The sequence below is a fragment of the Mus pahari genome, chromosome 12, assembly GCF_900095145.1.
Source record: "Mus pahari chromosome 12, PAHARI_EIJ_v1.1, whole genome shotgun sequence".
NCBI classification, from domain to species: domain Eukaryota; kingdom Metazoa; phylum Chordata; class Mammalia; order Rodentia; family Muridae; genus Mus; species Mus pahari.
Window position 1 is genome coordinate 30831487 of NC_034601.1, and position 17673 is coordinate 30849159.

Genomic DNA, 17673 nt, shown 5'->3' on the forward strand with positions numbered 1-17673 from the left:
TTTGAGTTCTATAGGAAGGGTTCCACTGTAGTGTAGGAGTTAGACCAGTCAGTCTGTATACCTGTGAAGTACAGTTATGGATCGGGACCCTCTGGGGAGGTGCAAAGCCTCTTAAGAAGAGCTGTGCAATACTGTTTTGACACGTTTGTGTGTAGTTCCCAGAAAAAAAGCTGAGCTTTCCTTCTATGTGAATTCATTTCATTAAAACCATCACCATCAGCCATACTGGAGGATTGAAGAATGTCACAGATTTCTGAGGTCAGAAGTTTTGTTTCTCCTGCTGCTACATCCTGTAGCTGGTTAACTATTGACAAAGCATCAGGCTCTCCATTCATAGTAGAAGAGGATGAGCTCATTGTCTATGACATGCACATGAATAAAAGCTTCTTAAATTCCTCCAGAGCTCCAGGCATCCGGAGCCTGCTGCAGCACGGACAACGAGTGGCAGGTGGTGGAGACCCTGAGCCACAGGCCTGACTCAAAGAACCACAGGGCTGAGTCACTGGGGGCAGAACCTGAGTTTAGGTTTTAATGCTATTTATGCACTAAGGGGCTACAAAGGCAAAAAGTACCTGAGCCCCAAAGTCTTGGTGTGGCTGCCCTGGGTGTCAGGGCTGTTGGCATCTTTGAGGTGCTTGCTGAAAGCAGACTCTAGGTGGCACGGTGTTGGTGCCTACCACCCCCACTAACCACTCCTCCTCCAGCAGGAATACCAGGACCGCCCACCGTCGCCGGACCGCCCACCGTCGCCGGACCGCCCACCGTCGCCGGACCGCCGTCGCCAGACCGCCGCCGCTGGACCGCCCCCCATCATCGCGAGAACCCCGTGGCAACTTCAGAGGACTCAGGGGCATGCTGGGAATTCTTCTTTGTATTTAAGCCAGTTCCAACAATAAAATATGGGCCTTGATCAGAAAGCTTTGTCAGGGCCCCATTTTTCCTTTGCAGCCCTGTTCCTTTTTTCAGGATTTCCCGCGCTCCGGTTCGGATCCACAGTGGCTCTGCAGGCAGAGCACTACAGCACGGAGTGTCCCTCAGGTGACCAAGGAACATAGGAATGTATGGCTTACAGTGAGCTCAAGACCTGTCACTGGCTCCAAGCTTGCTGCTCACTGGAGAGACTTTTTAAACCTTACCTGCATTGTGCCCTTCCAGTAATTTCCAACTGAACGTTATAGCACCTTAAGGGCCCCTTGGTGCTGTCCTATTTGGTTGTGACTTTCTATCAGCAGTGGCCACTGTTTGTCATTGAGCTGCTCCTGTGTTTGCCCTTCAGCAGAAAAATGATTCCACCAAGAGACGTTTATTATGTAATTATGTAACTTTACTAGGAAGTGAAGAAACTGACAGTGACATATCTACTTTGAATGAAAGTGACTGTAACATTGGTTGGCTCATCATTCTTCAATGTAACATCCCAGTGTTGTTCAGCCTTGCCCCGAGTTAACCAAATCACTGGAGAACAAAGGCAAATAGAAACAAGTTCCCCCCCACACACACACACTTCGTTCCATCTCTTCAGGTCATCCTTAGTGCCAGTGCTGGGGAAAGCACCTCCCAAGCCAGTCTCTGCCAGTCCACTTAAGACACAGCAGCCAACATCTCAAGGCGTCCATAGGATAGCAATGGGGACCCCTCCCTCTGCTTGAAGCCCACTGGTTGATGCCTATGGTGGGAACCAACACCTAAACCCTCCCCCAACACCCAAGTCATTACACAGCACTAGCTCCAGGGCCTAGAAAACGCCTAATAAGGGGTAGAGTGGACACCAATGCCAGAAGGAGAAAAGGCAAGGAAATCTGGGTTTGCCCAACAGGCCCTCTGAGGTAACTTCTGAAGCAGCACAGGCTTTTCTCAAGGCCATGCTCTGTGGTGGGTAGAGTGAAGGGGCTCAACACCAAGCCTCAGTTGAGCCAGACTCAGCTGGCTGCCTCGGCAGTTCCTGCCTTGGTGACCTCAGGCAAGGACATTTCTTGTATTCTGAGTGTGTTCCTAAACCTTGAAATAATGGAATAATTCTTACAATTCACTGTTGATGGGAACAAAACCATGTATGTGAACACACCTCTTATTCTACCTGATAAAAGTCCAGGCACTCAATAAATGGTGTTGAGTCTGAAATGACAGGAGGAAATCAAAAGCACAGCCCTCCCCCGCCCCCCAATAAGTAGCCAAAACAGGAAGATAATGAGTTCAAGGCCTGCCAGAGCAACTTAGTGGCATCCTGCCTCCAAATAAGAAGAGGGCTGGGAATATAGTTCCGGGGTGTTTGCCTGGCTCATGTGAGCCAGGGTAATCTCTTGTCACCACATCCAGTAGATACTGTTAGTAAGTTAGCAAAATGACTTTATGTAAAGCTTTCACATTATCACAAGCTGGCCTGCCACAGGAAAGATGCTAGCCAATACCCTTAGAGTTCACTCGTTTTCACACAGTAGAAGGGTTTCCACTGGAGAGGTAGCAGGCACTATCCCATTTCTTCCCTAGGTAGCCTGAACATCGGTGTCAATATTAGAAGGGCCTCACTGGCAGTTGGGGCCAGGGATTGAGCTGTGCCTCTCCTTAGGGGGCTCAGTTCACACAGACCCAGGGCCACATGCCAGCACCCAGTTTGTATATAACCCTGGCTGGAGCTGTCCAACCCACACGACCCAGTTCTGTTATAGAAGAAAGACGTTCTGTCTCGGAATCTGTTCAGTTGGTAGCAAGGAAGATAGCAGCCTCATTGGCCCAGTGATACTGTGTCCCAAGGCACAGTGGCGCACTGACATGACTCCACTGGTGGGAGCTGAGATTGTGGGGCTTTCTGAAAGTGTCCTTCCAGAACATAAAAGTCTGTTCTTTGCCACAGAATCGAGGTTCATATTTGTGAACGCAGCTACAGCTGTTCCAAACTCTCAAGCGATTGGCTCTCAAGTAGATTCATTTTCACTATGGAGGAAACACACCCACGGCAAAGAAAGACCTTGTGCTCTTAGAGAAAGCTTAAGAAGGAAAACAGCTAAAACTTGTCTTACAGCAGATCCATGAACACCGATGTCTTTCGAGGTGTTACTGTCTTTCGAGGTGTTACCGCCTAAATGTGATGAGATACTCAGGATATGCTTGGTTGTCATAAAACACTACAAATATACTTGGATTTTTATCATTATCTGTGACAGTGTCGTACAAGTCAGTAGCATTTTGAGGGTCCCTCGAGGGCGGCACGATCAGTGATGAGTTCCCGTTCGTGTAGTTTCCAGTGAGAACCCGCACATAATACATATGCTTTCTCCCATTGGCATCTGGTCTGGAATACGTGTCACTGGCAGAATACAAAGCATTGACAGCAAAATAGGTTCCTTTCCCGTAGGCAGTAGCTGTAAAGAGAAAACCAGTTGAAATTCAGTGTAGCACAGAAACCAACATGTTAGCTCCATGTGTCAACTCATGTGAAAAGGGATGATCAGTTTAAAATTTTGGTTTGGCTTCCTTTTCTTTTAAAAATTAAATTTTCCTCCTCTAAGGGGCAATCGAGCCCTTGGGGTGAAATCCGTTAGTTTTTACTATTAAAATTAGCTCCAGTTTGGCTGACAGTGGCGTAGGGAGCACGGTGAGCCCACGTGGTGCCCAGGGTTCGTTCTCCCAGCCAGCATCCCACTTAGGGCAGCTGATTACATGTGTTTTTACATGTGTAATAACTAGGTAACTGTGTCCTGGCTAGCCTGCATTTTGCGCTGTTACTAATATTATAAGGAAATTTCCTCATATGTTTTTGCTGTTACTAGGAAACTTTCTCATGCCCAAGTTGGTTACGCATTCTGTTATGTTCTGTGCCCTTGGAAACCTTAATCATGATAGAAGGCAGTAGAACTGCCTTGTATAGTTACCCACAATGAGCTTGGACCCGAACCAACCACCCAGCAGCACTTCCTGCACCTGTGTATGAGCTTTTATGGTTTTTGCCTTCATAAGCTGCCCCTGGGATGGACCCCAACTATTTGGAATAAGACTTCCATTTTGAGTAGTGGTCAGTAAAATTTAAGTTCCTAAGACCTCTCTGGGAACTGACATCCTGCTTGGCAGAAAGAGACATATATGTGAGTAACTGACATCCTGGTTGGTAAGTTAAGGCATGAATGTTAGTCAAGGCAAGTCCTCTGCCACAGTTGAATACCCCAACCAATGGGAGCAGGAGAAGTGTACAACAGACATGTTCCTAAGGAAGTGCTCTACCCCTAAATCCTGATTGGTACAATATCTTGGCACAGATGTTTGTAGATCTCAGGCTTTGAAAGCCCTATAGGACCTTGACTCAATGCCATAGTCAGCTGCCAAGTCTGACCTGTGGCCCTGACTTGGGATGTGGTGTTCAATAAACCATCCCTATTTGACGGAGATTGATGTCTGAGTGACATTCCCAGACCCCAATACTTACCGTTCTTCCCAGCATAGCTGCGGTTAAATCCATTATTGTTGAGCTGTGGCAAAGAGCTAGCTTCCGTCCCGTGGAAGAGATGCTTCTCATTTCTTACATTGCCATTCTTTTCATCCATAATTTTTTTGTATGCCTGGTACCTTCTCCAAAGAGCTGGATTCTGAATCCTTTCAATCTGTAAGTTAAAAAAGAAAAGTGTGCCAAGAGCCCTTGCCAGTGACAGCATCATTGTCTTTCATAAACACAAATGGCACTCAGCTGCAAATTCAGTGCCAAGTGAGTGTTCTATGTTCAGAAGTCTTTTAAGGCTGGTAAGACAGCACAATAAGTGTATGGTGACATGAGTTTGATCCCTAAAGTTGGAAGTGAAGAACTGACTCCACAAAGTAATGGCCCTCACTTCTACATGTGCCAGCCACACACCCCACTCATAGACAAGGCTCTTACTGGCCTGCAGCTCATCCAGTTAGGTAGGTTGGCCAGTGAGGCCCAGGAATCCACCTGTGTTCTCCATGAAGCTCTGTGATTACAAGGATGGACTACCACACTTGGGTGTTTTACACGGAGTCTAGGGATTGAAGTCAGACTTTCATGGTCACACGGCAAGTAGTTTGACAACTGAGTTATATATAATTTTCCCTGTAATATGGGTATGGTGGCACGCTCCGAGTACTTGGAGGATGAATGGATAAAGATCATGACTTAGAGGCCATTCTGGAGCAACATGGTAAGACCCTGTCTCGAAACATCAAAGACCTGAGAAATAAAAAAGGCACAACCAAGCTAGGCGTGGTGGCGCACACCTTTAATCCCAGCACTCAGGAGGCAGAGGCAGGCGGATTTCTGAGTTCAAGGCCAGCCTGGTCTACAAACTGAGTTCCAGGAGTGTCTGGAGACAGAGAGAAAACATTTCCATAAAAACAACAAAAAAAAAAAAAAAAAAAAAAAAAAAAAAAAAAAGGCACAACCAGCTGTCCAGCTCAAAGTCTCAACATTTCCACACATTTTTTTTTAAAAAAGATTTATTTATTATTTGTAAGTACACTGTAGCTGTCCTCAGTCACATCAGAAGATGGCATCAGATCTTGTTACGGATGGTTGTAAACCACCATGTAGTTGCTGGGAATTGAACTCAGAACCTCTGGAAGAGCAGTCAGTGCTCTTAACCACTGAGCCATCTCTCCAGCCCCAATTTCCACACATTTTTATATGATTTAGTTGTGTTTTGGTGGTGTCGTTGGGTTGTTTTGGTTTGGTTTGGTTTGGTTTGGTTTTGGTTTTTTGAGACAGGGTTTCTCTGTGTAGCCCTGGCTGTCCTGGAACTCACTCTGTAGACCAGGCTGGCCTTGGACTCAGAAATTCGCCTGCCTCTGCCTCCCAAGTTCTGGGATTAAAGGAGTGTGCCACCACGCCCGGCACATGATTTAGTATTTATACATCATGTCCCCTTTTTATTATTTACCCAACTGTTTCTCAGCTTCAACTGTGTTGAAAAAAAAAAAAAAAAAAGAACAATTTTATATTCATTCATCTTAAATTTTGTCATTTAACTTAGTTTTTCAAACTTTCAAATTTTTTTGTTTTGAAATTCTCAGTTTTTAATTTAGAATTTTAAAAGAGCAGTTTCTTAAAAACAGCACATAATTATTTCAGACTTGGTGGTATAGTTCAGTGGAAGGATGAATGCTCAGTGTATATGAGACCTTAGGTTCAATTTCCAGCACCATGGAAAAAAGAAAGGGCAGGAGGGAGGAAGGGAAGGAAGAAAAATAAACCTTAAACTTTTTTTTTAGTAGATGTATTGTCAGCCATTAGCTCTTGGCCATCCTATCAATCAAATGTACTCTCTCACCATGGCTACCAGAAGATGCGGGGGAGGTAAAGGATGACAGGGATTTGATGAGACAGGATTGCAGGGAGAAGAGAGATACAAAATGAAGCAATGAAGTCCAAAGATAGTGGAATCATTTCTTCAAAATGCCTAAAAGAAAATAACTGTCATTTCAGAATTCAATACCCAGCAAAAATGTCCTTCAAAAAAACTGAAGGTGGGGAAATGACTCAGAAGGTAAAAATGCCTTCCCTGCAAGCCTGGGGACCTGAATCTAACCCCCAGAACCCATGTAAAGATGGAAGGAGAGAGCAAGTCTCACAAACTTCACTGATTCTATGTAATAGAATATGATATAAAGTGAAAGTGGGTTTATTTTTTATTTTAATTTTGGCACATGTAAGTACAGGTGCTCACAGAGGCTAGAAGAAGAATAACTAAAACAAAAATATATTGCCACTGAGCTCAAGGAAAAGCATAATGTCAGAGTGCTGGCTGCACTGTCAGGCTGTCTGTCATAAGCTACCTGCCTTGGATCTAGAAACCAAACCTGGAATGCAGAGTCCTCTGCAAGAGTAATACAAGAGCTTGACCCCTAGGCCTCCTCTACAGACCCATTATATGAGGGAGCTCATACAGAATCACAATCTCAGTTATTGCCACCATTAGGAAACTCCTTGTCAGCACCCGTATTCATAAAGGAAACTTTACTAAAGCTCAAAGTACATAGGGCACCCCACACAATAATAGTGGGAGATTTCAACACCTCACTCTCAGCAATAGACAGATCATGGAAACACAAACTAAACAGAGACACAGTGAAACTAACAGAAGTTATGAACCAAATGGGTCTAACAGATATTTATAGAACATTTCATCTTAAAGCAAAAGAATATACCTTCTTCTCAGCACCTCATGGTACCTTCTCCAAAGTTGACCATAACAAAATATTCATAGGAGCAAATATGGAGATAAAGTGTAGAGAAGAGACTGAAGGAAAGGCCGCCTGGGGCTTCATCCCATAAACAGTTACCAAACCCAGACACTAGTGTGGATGCCAAGAAGTGCATGCTGAAAGGAGCCTGATATGGCTGTCTCCTGAGAGGCCCTGCCAGAGCCTTATAAATACAGAGGAGGATGCTCACAGCCAACCATTGGACTGAGAGCAGGGTCCCCAATAGAGGAGTTACAGAAAGGACTGAAGGAGTTGAAAGGGTTTGCAACCCCATAGGAAGAACAACAATATNAACCAACCAGACNCCCCCCCCCCCCGAGCTCCCAGGGACTGAGCCATCAACAAAGGAGGACACATGGCTCCAGCTGCATATGTAGCAAAGGATGGCCTTGTCATGCATCAGTAGGAGGAGAGATCCTTGGTCCTATGAAGGCTCAATTCCAGCGTATGATAATTGAGGGCGGGGAGGTGGTAGTGGGTGAGTGGTTGGAGGAACTCCCTCGTAGAAGTAGAGGGAGGGAGGATGGGAAAGTGGTTTTCAGGGGAGGTGGGCAGGGGAAGGACTGGGAAAGGGGATAACATTTGAAATGTAAATAAAGGAAACTCCTTGTCAATAGCCAACTCACCTTCTCTATGAAAAAGCTTGAGCAGGTCTGACGGAAGGCGCTTGCCACCTTGGTGTATTCGGGATCACTGGTTTGCAGATTCACCAAAAGCAATTTGTTCTGCTTCATGTCACTCCAGTTGGCAGGGATTTCGGCTGCAAAGTAGACATGTAGGGCTCCCATGTAGATTTCCAGTATGCTTTGAAAGACCCTGCCTCCCTCTTGGGTTGCAATCTTGTAACTCCATGTACTCAAGAAATTCCTTATCTTTCTAAAAGGATGTTTGTTAAAAGTGTCGACCATGGACCATTTGTATCAGGATGAACTAGAAAGCTTCTTCAGAGGTGGTGGATGATACATAGGAGACCTGGTCCCATTCCTCAGCACCCTCCTCCAGGAGGCCCTGATGTATCAAGTTCAGGTTTCCTAGGGTTTCAGCCTGTGTCTACTACACCTTCTGTTTTGGTTATGCTAAGGTGTGAGAACAGATGACACACTCTAACTTACCCTCATTCGTTGCTCAGCCTCTCCTGATTGACCTTTTTTTTCTGAGACAGGGTTTCTCTGTATAGCCGTGACCATCCTGGAACTCACTCTGTAGACCAGGCTGGCCTCAAACTCAGAAATCCACCTGCCTCTGCCTCCCAAGTGCTGGGATTAAAGGCATGCGCCACTACTGCCCGGCTCTCCTGATTAATTTAACAAATTAATTACCTAACTTGTTTTGGACAGTCTCTGCAGTTTTACATATACATAGATTTCAACCAGAACACCTCAGACCAGTCATGGCTACATCGTGAAACACTGTCTCAAAAGGAAAATAAAAACTGCTGTGTTTCTACCATAGTGTTAATCTCAGAGTCTGAGTCATGTCGGGCTGACATGCTCCGGTGTTTAACATACCTTCAGCTTTGAGGAGGCGCTGAACAGTGAAAGTCTGGCCTTGGGGAGCCGTGGCTGTGTTTGTGCTCAAGTCCACCGTGAAATCCTGACTGTGAATTTTGACAACCACCTTCTTCTGCTTGGCCTTCCATGCATCCTCCAACTGCATGTTGGCTATTTTGTCAAAACACTGTGTGATGTTGTTATCAATATACTGCCATTCCACAAATGTAGAGACGTAGTCTGCCTGATTTTCCTTTTCTTTAGCCAATCGAATGCTCTTGATCATGCCCTCAATCTCATCTCTAGCTTTTATCACATCTCTGCTAATTCCCGAAACTCGAATCAAAGGTTTCTTCTGGTTCAGTTCAATGGTGATGTTCAGTCTCTTCTGAATCTCATTCAGTTTCTCGTACTCCGCCATCTCAAAGTCTCTGACACACTCGTCATCATCGGTGTAGGAAAGCTGCTCTTTGGTAAGCAGATCCTGTAGCCAGGAGATCGTGCCATTCACACTGTCTACCCCTGAACCACACACCTGGAAAACTGTGCACTCTATTTTCTTTTCCAAAACCAGGGTGTTCTTTTGGGGGGAAGCTTGCTTAGGAAAGCCAAGAAAGGCTAAAGAGAAAACGGAAATTAATGTTTCTTTTACTCCCTTCAACATCAAGGTTAGGAATATGTATTTCATAAAAGCTAACAACTCACAGGCAATCTTAGACATCACTGACTGCTTGGCTGGTGACTGCATGGGAGGAGCTGGAGAGCCTTCTCTTTCTTTCATGTTGTCATAAAAAAATTGCAGAATATGGGGCTGGAAGATAACAACTTTAACTCTCTTCACAGCCTGCACTGATTTTTTCTGGACAAATTCTTCAATGGCATCTATTATCCCTTTCGCTACTACGTTTGGGTCCTGTTGAGCATTTCCTTCAAAAAAAAAAAAAAAAGCACATTTTTTAAAAGTCAAGGTTAAGATCCACCTGCAAAAAAAGCTGCAACATAAATGAGGAATTCTAGTTGTCACAGGAAATAAAAATGTCTGTTCCCACTATAATCAATGTAGACTGCCAATATTATGCCAGCAAATAGTTTTGAAGTCCTAGGCACAGTGGGAGGAGGTTTTGTTCCACGCTATTCATAAGCCAATACCTCAGCAAAAGACCATAACGGACAACTTGCAGTTTGGGACATTCACATCTGTCCTCTTCAGCTGATCTGGCTCCCAGTGTCACTCTCTTTCCATTACAGAGCCCAGGTGACTTTCCCCCATTGATTTACTAGTGTCCTCAAAAGATCATAAAAGGAAAACAAAGAGCTAGTACATCTAGAAACAACACAGTCCTTAGAGGGACAATTTACCCCTGCCTCTGCTTGATCTTATGCATGTATCTGTATTCTTCCAGCCATCCCTGGGGACCTGATTTTTCTAAGGCATCCAAAACTGTAAGCTACTTCTTATAATCTATACTTCTGGGCATATTAGTTATCCTAAGCCTCCAGGATGTCTTTCTTCCTTATACTCAGTCCAGTTTTAGCTGCCCAGAAGGATTCAAAGCTGATCTACAAGTAGATCACTCCTGTCTTCAGCTTGTTCCAGATCTTGTTTCTCAAGCCCTGGAAGCCATCAGCCGGGTAAGATTGTGAAAAATCCCTTTCTAATCATGGGTGTGGCCCAAAGTGAATGGCAGCTGGCAAAGTCACATGACAGGCAATCTAAGAGTCCCCTGGGCAAGCTGGCTTAAGAGTACATTTGGATTATCCCTGTTGGTGGTGCCCATCCCTGTGGTGGAAAAAATGACACTAGACACCTTTGACTAAGCTTGAAGACCTCAGCATGTGGGTCTGAACCAGTTTTGTTACAATTCCTTACAGTAGCAAACACTCACAAATTATGAAGTAGCAATGAAAATACTTTTATGGTTGGGGGACCTTGGAGTGAAGGAAGTGTCTGTTCCTCGGTGAGGGGTTGCCAGGATCCACTTAGGAAAGACTAACACTGGCAAGTGGCCTTCCTGGAGGTGATCGGCCTATTTGCATGGCCTAAGATGGGTGAACTCTGAGAGACAAGGTCCCAAGAGACTTCATCTCAAGGTGGCATCCTGCAGCTGATATGCCTTCCCTGTCATTATTAAATTAATACAATAATCCCTGGGCATTATCCCACCCTACTGAGCAGACTTTCTGCAGATTAACATAAAGAGGAATTTTCATGAATTAATGCTATTTAGGTGAATTAATAATTTTATAGAATCCCTGATTTTATTCAAATACTCTTAGGAAGAAAGTTTTAGGAGACAGTTTTAGTTGTTTATCTAGAAAGATGTAATAGAGTTAGAATCAAGAATAGAATATACAAGCCGGGCATGGTGGCGCACGCCTTTAATCTCAGCACTCGGGAGGCAGAGGCAGGCAGATTTCTGAGTTTGAGGCCAGCCTGGACTACAAAGTGAGTTCCAGGACAGCCAAGGCTACACAGAGAAACCCTGTCTTGAAAAAAACAAAAACAAAACAAAACAAAACAGAATAGAATATACCCATTCCTCATAAAATAGTAAAGATTGCATAGTAAGGAATACAATGAGCTCTCACAGTTAGACTAAAAAGAGAAATAGGCTTGAGACAAATTGGTTATCAAGGAAAAACATTTATTCTAGATCAGGTCCAAGGATAAAGCCAGAGGTGTGTAGTATGATAAAGCAAGGCCATGTGAAACTGTTGCTTTGAACCTATATTGAGCTGATAGAATGAAACACTGCTTTGACACCCTTCATCAACATCCTTCCCTAACTCCCCTTTTATGTAACATTTTTTCTCTGAGGTAATTTTCTGAAGAACTTTTGTCTAAGAAAGGTATAAAAAGGCTGGAGAAAAGAAATAAAGTCATTGGTTTGGGGGGCTCTCCCCTATCCATCCATACACCAAATGTATATTTGTCTTTGTGTAGGTGTGCAAAAATACTTGCAGAGTGGATGAGTGAGACAACAGCTGGGCCCGACATAGATGTATTTATGAGTGTGTGTGTGTGTGTGTGTGTGTGTGTGTGTGTGTGTGTGTTTGCTTGTGTAAAAGGTTTTTCTTTCTGTAAGCATGACTTTCTTTTCCTGGTTTACAAAAAGTTAATTGTGCCAAGTCACTTTCTCACCTGGTCACCGAGGCTGTTAATTGTTAGAGGGTTTCTCTAATAATTAGTTCGTTCTTTAATTACCTCCTGCTGCCAGCAGGGATTAATTACCAAATGTCTATCTGTCTGTCTCCTATACATATGTACAGTTAAGAGTTAAAAGAGGTCAGAGTTTCTTGTTGGGCATTCTTGCCAGCCCCAGATGTTTAAGTTTTGTTCCATCAGTAGTATTGAACCTATAATTCGCCACCACTGTAATTGCTCTTCTGATCACCAACACTTCTCCCTAGTCGCTGCCTTCCGGGGGGGGGGGGAGAGGGAGAGGAAAGAGAAGTGATGCCATTCTCAGCAAGATGTCACTGTCATCATACAGACTCAGTGAGGACCTGAGGACCAAACCCATAGGGAAGTGGACACACTGGGATTGAGCCTTAAGAGCCTATGGCTACGAACCTGTGCCAATAGCTGGTAGGCAAATGGATGAGTAATTCCGTTGTTCACATTCTTCCAAAACAAAGGAAACCGATCTCTTGACATCAATCCCACCAACAACATGAATAATATTCTTACATTTCAATAATCCACCTCCAGTGACTATATACTCATGGTTACCCTGTTTAGCTGAGAAACACAAAATAGATTCAGAATCAGATGACAAACCTACTCTTTGAACAAGCAAGATGTATGGTCTGGAGAGGAAACATTTTATGAACGAAAAGCTCTTGAGGTGTTGCTATGTGTAGTGAAATTCTGTGGCTTAATTTCTCTTAACTGTGAGATGACTTTATGTTTTTAATGCATTCTTTAATAAAATATATGATCTTAAGATTAATACATTGCTTCCCAGCCCTGAGACCTTCCTAGGTTTCCTCACAGCCACAGATAAGCAATCTTCTCCTTCACAGTCTGGCACCTAGAAGTAGCATTGTTCCTTACCCAAGAGAGAACATTCTTGCTCCACATTTTGTCCTGCACCTTCCAAAATTGCCTTGGAGACCCCTACATGAGAAAATCAAGATGGTAACTTGATCAGAAAGAGAGCCATTGTATCTCAACATATCCCCAAAATAGAGCAATCCCACACCTGGGCATTGCAGATAAAGAAGAATGTTTCAAATATATTGCCATTTGCAGAAATGAATTCAGGCTTTTAACTCTAGCACTCGAGAAGCAGAGGCAGGCTGATAGTTCGAGGCCAGCCTGGTCTACAGAGCAAGTTCCAGGAAAGCCTATAATGAAAAAGAAAAGGAAAAAGAAAAAAAAAAAAAAAAAAGAAAGAAGAGAATGCAGCCATTAATTAACATGAGCAACCCCATGACAACGAAACCATTTTGCTATCGAAACACTTCTTTAGAATATCTGCACACTGATTCACAACGAGACACTGAATCCATCTCAGGGAAATACCTGATTTGAGATCAAATGTGCGTGCTGTAGAATTGACAATCACATCTGCCACTTCTTTGATGATGTCCCCAGTGGCCACTTGGAAGAGAATTGGGCCAATATTCATTTCATGCATTCCTAAAGTAGGGCTGGAAAGGCTCCCATAGATACCTGCCCCCCCCAAACAAAAAACAAAAACAAAACAGAATCAGTCACCAAGTCAGCAGAAGCAAGAGTAATTTGATTTGGGTCGCAGGCCACCCTATCTCTGGACTGGTTTTCTTTGACTCTAGCCTGGCCCTGGGCCTGAACAGAAGGCTCTCGTGAGCTTAGTATGAGTGTGGGGCCATCCTGGGTAACAGCAAAACCTCATTTCAAAAGATAATTTCAGTGAACTCCAAACAAGGGAACCTCAAAAAACAGCAAACCATCTGACAGAGAATTGTTGCTTTGTACTGTCTCCTATGGTGTCTCATGGAAAATGCGTATCACATTATCCATTGGAGGTGGTAGTCTCATTGATAATTTAAATACCCCACTGTATAGATTATATAGTTTAACCCACCTTCCCTTTTGATCCAAGTCCTATGAACAGGCCAGTGTCTTTTATACTCACATGTATGGGCTATAAGTTAACGTGTTCCATAGTTTAACTCATCAGAAAAACTAACACCATCATCCTTTACCTTCAGTGAACAGCTACTTAGCAACAAGAAATCAACGGTAAACTTAAAAGCTTTACTGAACCTTGTGTGTCTTCAGCCCTGGGATCTTTGTCACTAGGGTCTCCATTATTCCTTTTGTCAAATTCATCAGAAAATGCCTGGAAATATAAACACAGTTTTGGCCATTAGACTCCCTACTTGATGAATGTGTTAGCTTCATTGGGACTTTCGATGCTAACATAGATAACTGGAAAATATTAGCTCTCAAACAATGTTATTGAATCTAGTTCTATGTTTTTAAAGTTATAAAAATGAATGTTCAATTCCTTTTCTACAAAAGTGTCCTGTAAAAATAGATATGTGAACAAAGATGTAAACACAAGGGTATTAACTAGAGTTCTGTTCACAACAAAAACAAGACACTTACAATCCATTGGAGGGCCATTTAATACACTTTCACATGCCTGTGTGCTAAAACAGTACTATTAAAAATTGTATCTTCAGAGAATATTTAATGGAATATAGAAATGCTTATTTTATACTTTTAAGTGAAAAGGATATTAAATTGCCTATTTATATAAATCTCATCTAAAAAAAATCACACTTGTAGCAGAGAAGACTGGATAAGGCTGACTAAACAATTTCTACATTTTGGGCTACTCAACATGTCCGCACAAAAATGTGTTTACTTCTTTTTTTTTTTAAAGATTTATTTATTTAATGTATATGAGTACACTGTTACTTGTCTTCAGACACACCAGAAGAGAGCATCAGATCCCATTACAGATGGCTGTGAGCCACCATGCAGTTGCTGGGAATTGAACTCAGGACCTCTGGAAGAAAAGTTAGTGCTTTTAACTGCTGAGCCATCTTTTCAACCCCCCATCCATGCATTTACTTCTTAACCAAGCAGCTCAGATAGAGCACGCCTAGAAACCATGCTTAAACCTCAGGCTCCTGTTTTGCAATCTGTTCCAGTCACCGCTTACAAATAGCTCTTTTTGTAAGTGTAATTTAAGTTAAATGTCTTTAAATCTTGAGAGTTTATCAGATTTGGAGGGAGAATAATATCATTTAAATGTATTAAAGGTATCAGTGGAGAGTAACCCTTTTCATAGAAAATTTGCAAAGTATTCTATGTGTTAAAGAAAATGAGACCAGCTGGCAATGGTGGTACAAGCCTTTAACCCCAGCACCAGGAGGCAGAGACAGAGACAGACAGATCTCTCTGAGTTTGAGGCCAGTCTGGTCTATGGAAGTGAGTTCCAGGACAGACAGGACTACACAGAGAAGCCTTGTCTTGAAAACCCAGGAGCAGGAGGAGAGAGAGAGGGAGAGAGAGAGAGAGAGAGAGAGAGAGAGAGAGAGAGAGAGAGAGAGAGAGAGACTAGCCAACCAGTTTCCCAAATAAAGACTGAATGGCGGGGCTGGAGAGATGATTCACTGGTTAAGAGCACTGACTGCTCTTCCAGAGGTCCTGAGTTCAAATCCCAGCAACCACATGGTGACTCACAACCATCTGTAACAAGATCTGCTTTCCTCTTCTGGTGTCTGAAGACAGCTACAGTGTACTTACATATAATAAATAAAATAAAATTTTAAAAAAAACAAACAAACAAAAAGACTGAATGGCTCAAGCATCTATGTTCCAGGACTCAGCACTAAAGGCAGTATGGCTTTGTGTATATAAATCTAAACTTTCAAAGTAATTATGATTTCTAGAAGGAAAAGTATGTTCAGCACAGTGTTCAAAGCCCACATCACCTTACACAGTGCAGGCCATGGAGAAGTCATTAGAAACTTTTACCAGCTGAGCAGGTGGATACAGGAAGATGGCCATGAGTGTGAACAGTCTGGGCCACATAGCAAGATTCTGTCTCAAAAACAAAGTCTGAACAAACAAGCAACCCCCACTGTGTTTGAACAGTCCAAGCTAAAGAACTTGGGAGGTTTGGCTGCCTGGTTAGAATGTAGGTTCCATGTGCTTGCTTCTTGTAAATTTGTAAGTAGTATCTAGACCCAGATAATAATAAATTGTGACCTAAAATTCCAATAGTCCAATCTGCAGGCATCTGCAGGCTGCTACTTTTAATGTGCCATCATGGAGCTTTCCAGAAATAAATGTCAGATACTCTACAAGATTTTTAAAATGGAAAGCAGAAGTCACTAGAGCTGATGTTCAGTAAAACATGGGCTGCCACACTGTCACTAATGATGGTTCTGGTATTCTGTTCCAAGTATCCCACTCACGTGGGGATATGCTGCTGCATGCTAGCCACCCACGTCCTTCACTCACTAGTAAATACATTTCCAGAAAGGGGATCTGGGTTCATTTGTATCCCATCCCAGAATTTTCAGGTTGATAACACCACAACTGTGACTTTATACTACATATTAACATTTCTAGGTCCATGTGAGAGGCAAGCCTACAGGTTAAAAAGGTAACTAGTGTTACTATGTATGAGCTTTCCTTATCTAATTCTGACTTGGACATAAAGATGCAAAGGCAGAGACACATTCATTAGACAATTGTAAACTCACACATCAACTCTATAACTGGGGTTTCCATCTGCACCAGGAGCCGATCCTGTGCCATGGCACTCCATATCCAAATACCACCAGGAGAGAGCTGGTCTCCCAGGAGTGCTGATTCACCTGTGAGCACAGGTAAGACCACCACTTCTGCTCAAATTCCTGGCCCAAGAGGGACCTGCCTTGAGCCATCAGGACACAGAAACCAAGAAATAGCCGTGGGCAGAATCCTTCCAGTTTCCATCTGCACCCCAGAGCTGACCCTGTGCCACGGCTGTCCATATCCAAAGTCCTCCCAGAGAGAACTGGTCTCCCAGGAGTGCTGACACACAGGCTTGCAGGAGGGACAAGCTACAGTCAGAGCTAGCAAGACCAGCTAACACCAGAGATAACCAGATGGCAAGATAACAAGGGCAAGAACATAAACTACAGAAACCAAGGCTACTTAGCATCATCAGAATTCAGTTCTCTCACCACAGTGAGCCCAGGGAAACCCAACACATCAGAAAAGCAAGACTCTGACTTAAAAATCACATCTCATGATGATGACAGAGGACTTTAAGAAGGACATAAATAAGTTCCTTAAAGAAATACAGGAGAACACAGGTAAACAGCTTGAAGCCCTTAAAGAAGAAACACAAAAATCCCTTAAAGAATTTCAGGAAAACACAATCAAACAGATGAAGGAATTGAACAAAACCATCCACGATCTAAAAATGGAAATAGAAACAATATAGAAATCACAAAGGGAGACAAACCTGGAGATGGAACACCTAGGAAAGAGGTCAGGAGTCATAGATGCAAGCACCACCAATAGAATACAAGAGATCGAAGGGAGAATCTCATTGGCAGAAGATACCATAGAAAACATTGACACAACAGTTAAAGAAAATGCAAAAAGCAAAATGCTCCTAACTCAAAACACCCAGGAAATCCAGGATACAATGAGAAGACCAAACCTAAGGATAATAGGTATAGAAGAGAGGGAAGATTCTCAACTTAAATGACAGTAAAATCTTCAACAAAATTATAAAAGAAAACGTTCCTAGCTTAAAGAAAGAGATGCCCATAAACATACAATAGGTCTACAGAACTCCAAATAGATTGGACCAGAAAAGAAATTCCTCCTGTCACATAATAGTCAAAACACCAAATGCACAAAACAAAGAAATTTAAAAGCAATAAGGGAAAAAGGTCAAGTAACATATAAAGGCAGACCTAATAGGATTACACCAGACTTTTCACCAGAGACTATGAAAGCCAGAAGATCCTGGAC

At 43.1% G+C, this 17673-nt stretch overlaps 1 protein-coding gene across 3 annotated transcripts in view; it reads right to left on the bottom strand.

The window, feature by feature from the left end:
• Positions 1 to 1306: 1306 nt before the first annotated feature.
• The window catches only part of LOC110329684 (protein mono-ADP-ribosyltransferase PARP14), a 37229-nt gene continuing 20862 nt past the window's right edge, over positions 1307 to 17673 (bottom strand). For 2 of the 3 annotated variants that reach the window (XM_021209465.1, XM_029544728.1), the window contains exons 9-17: positions 13948 to 14023; positions 13222 to 13371; positions 12751 to 12813; positions 12268 to 12435; positions 9399 to 9620; positions 8712 to 9311; positions 7830 to 7963; positions 4418 to 4592; positions 1307 to 3359 (exon numbers count right to left, since the gene is read on the bottom strand). In XM_021209465.1, coding sequence (XP_021065124.1) covers positions 3070 to 3359; positions 4418 to 4592; positions 7830 to 7963; positions 8712 to 9311; positions 9399 to 9620; positions 12268 to 12435; positions 12751 to 12813; positions 13222 to 13371; positions 13948 to 14023 — 1878 coding nt within the window. In that variant the 3' untranslated portion in view covers positions 1307 to 3069. Of the gene's footprint in view, positions 3360 to 4417; positions 4593 to 7829; positions 7964 to 8711; positions 9621 to 12267; positions 12436 to 12750; positions 12814 to 13221; positions 13372 to 13947; positions 14024 to 17673 lie in introns of all 3 variants that reach the window. The other variant, XM_021209463.2, reaches the window with a different exon arrangement.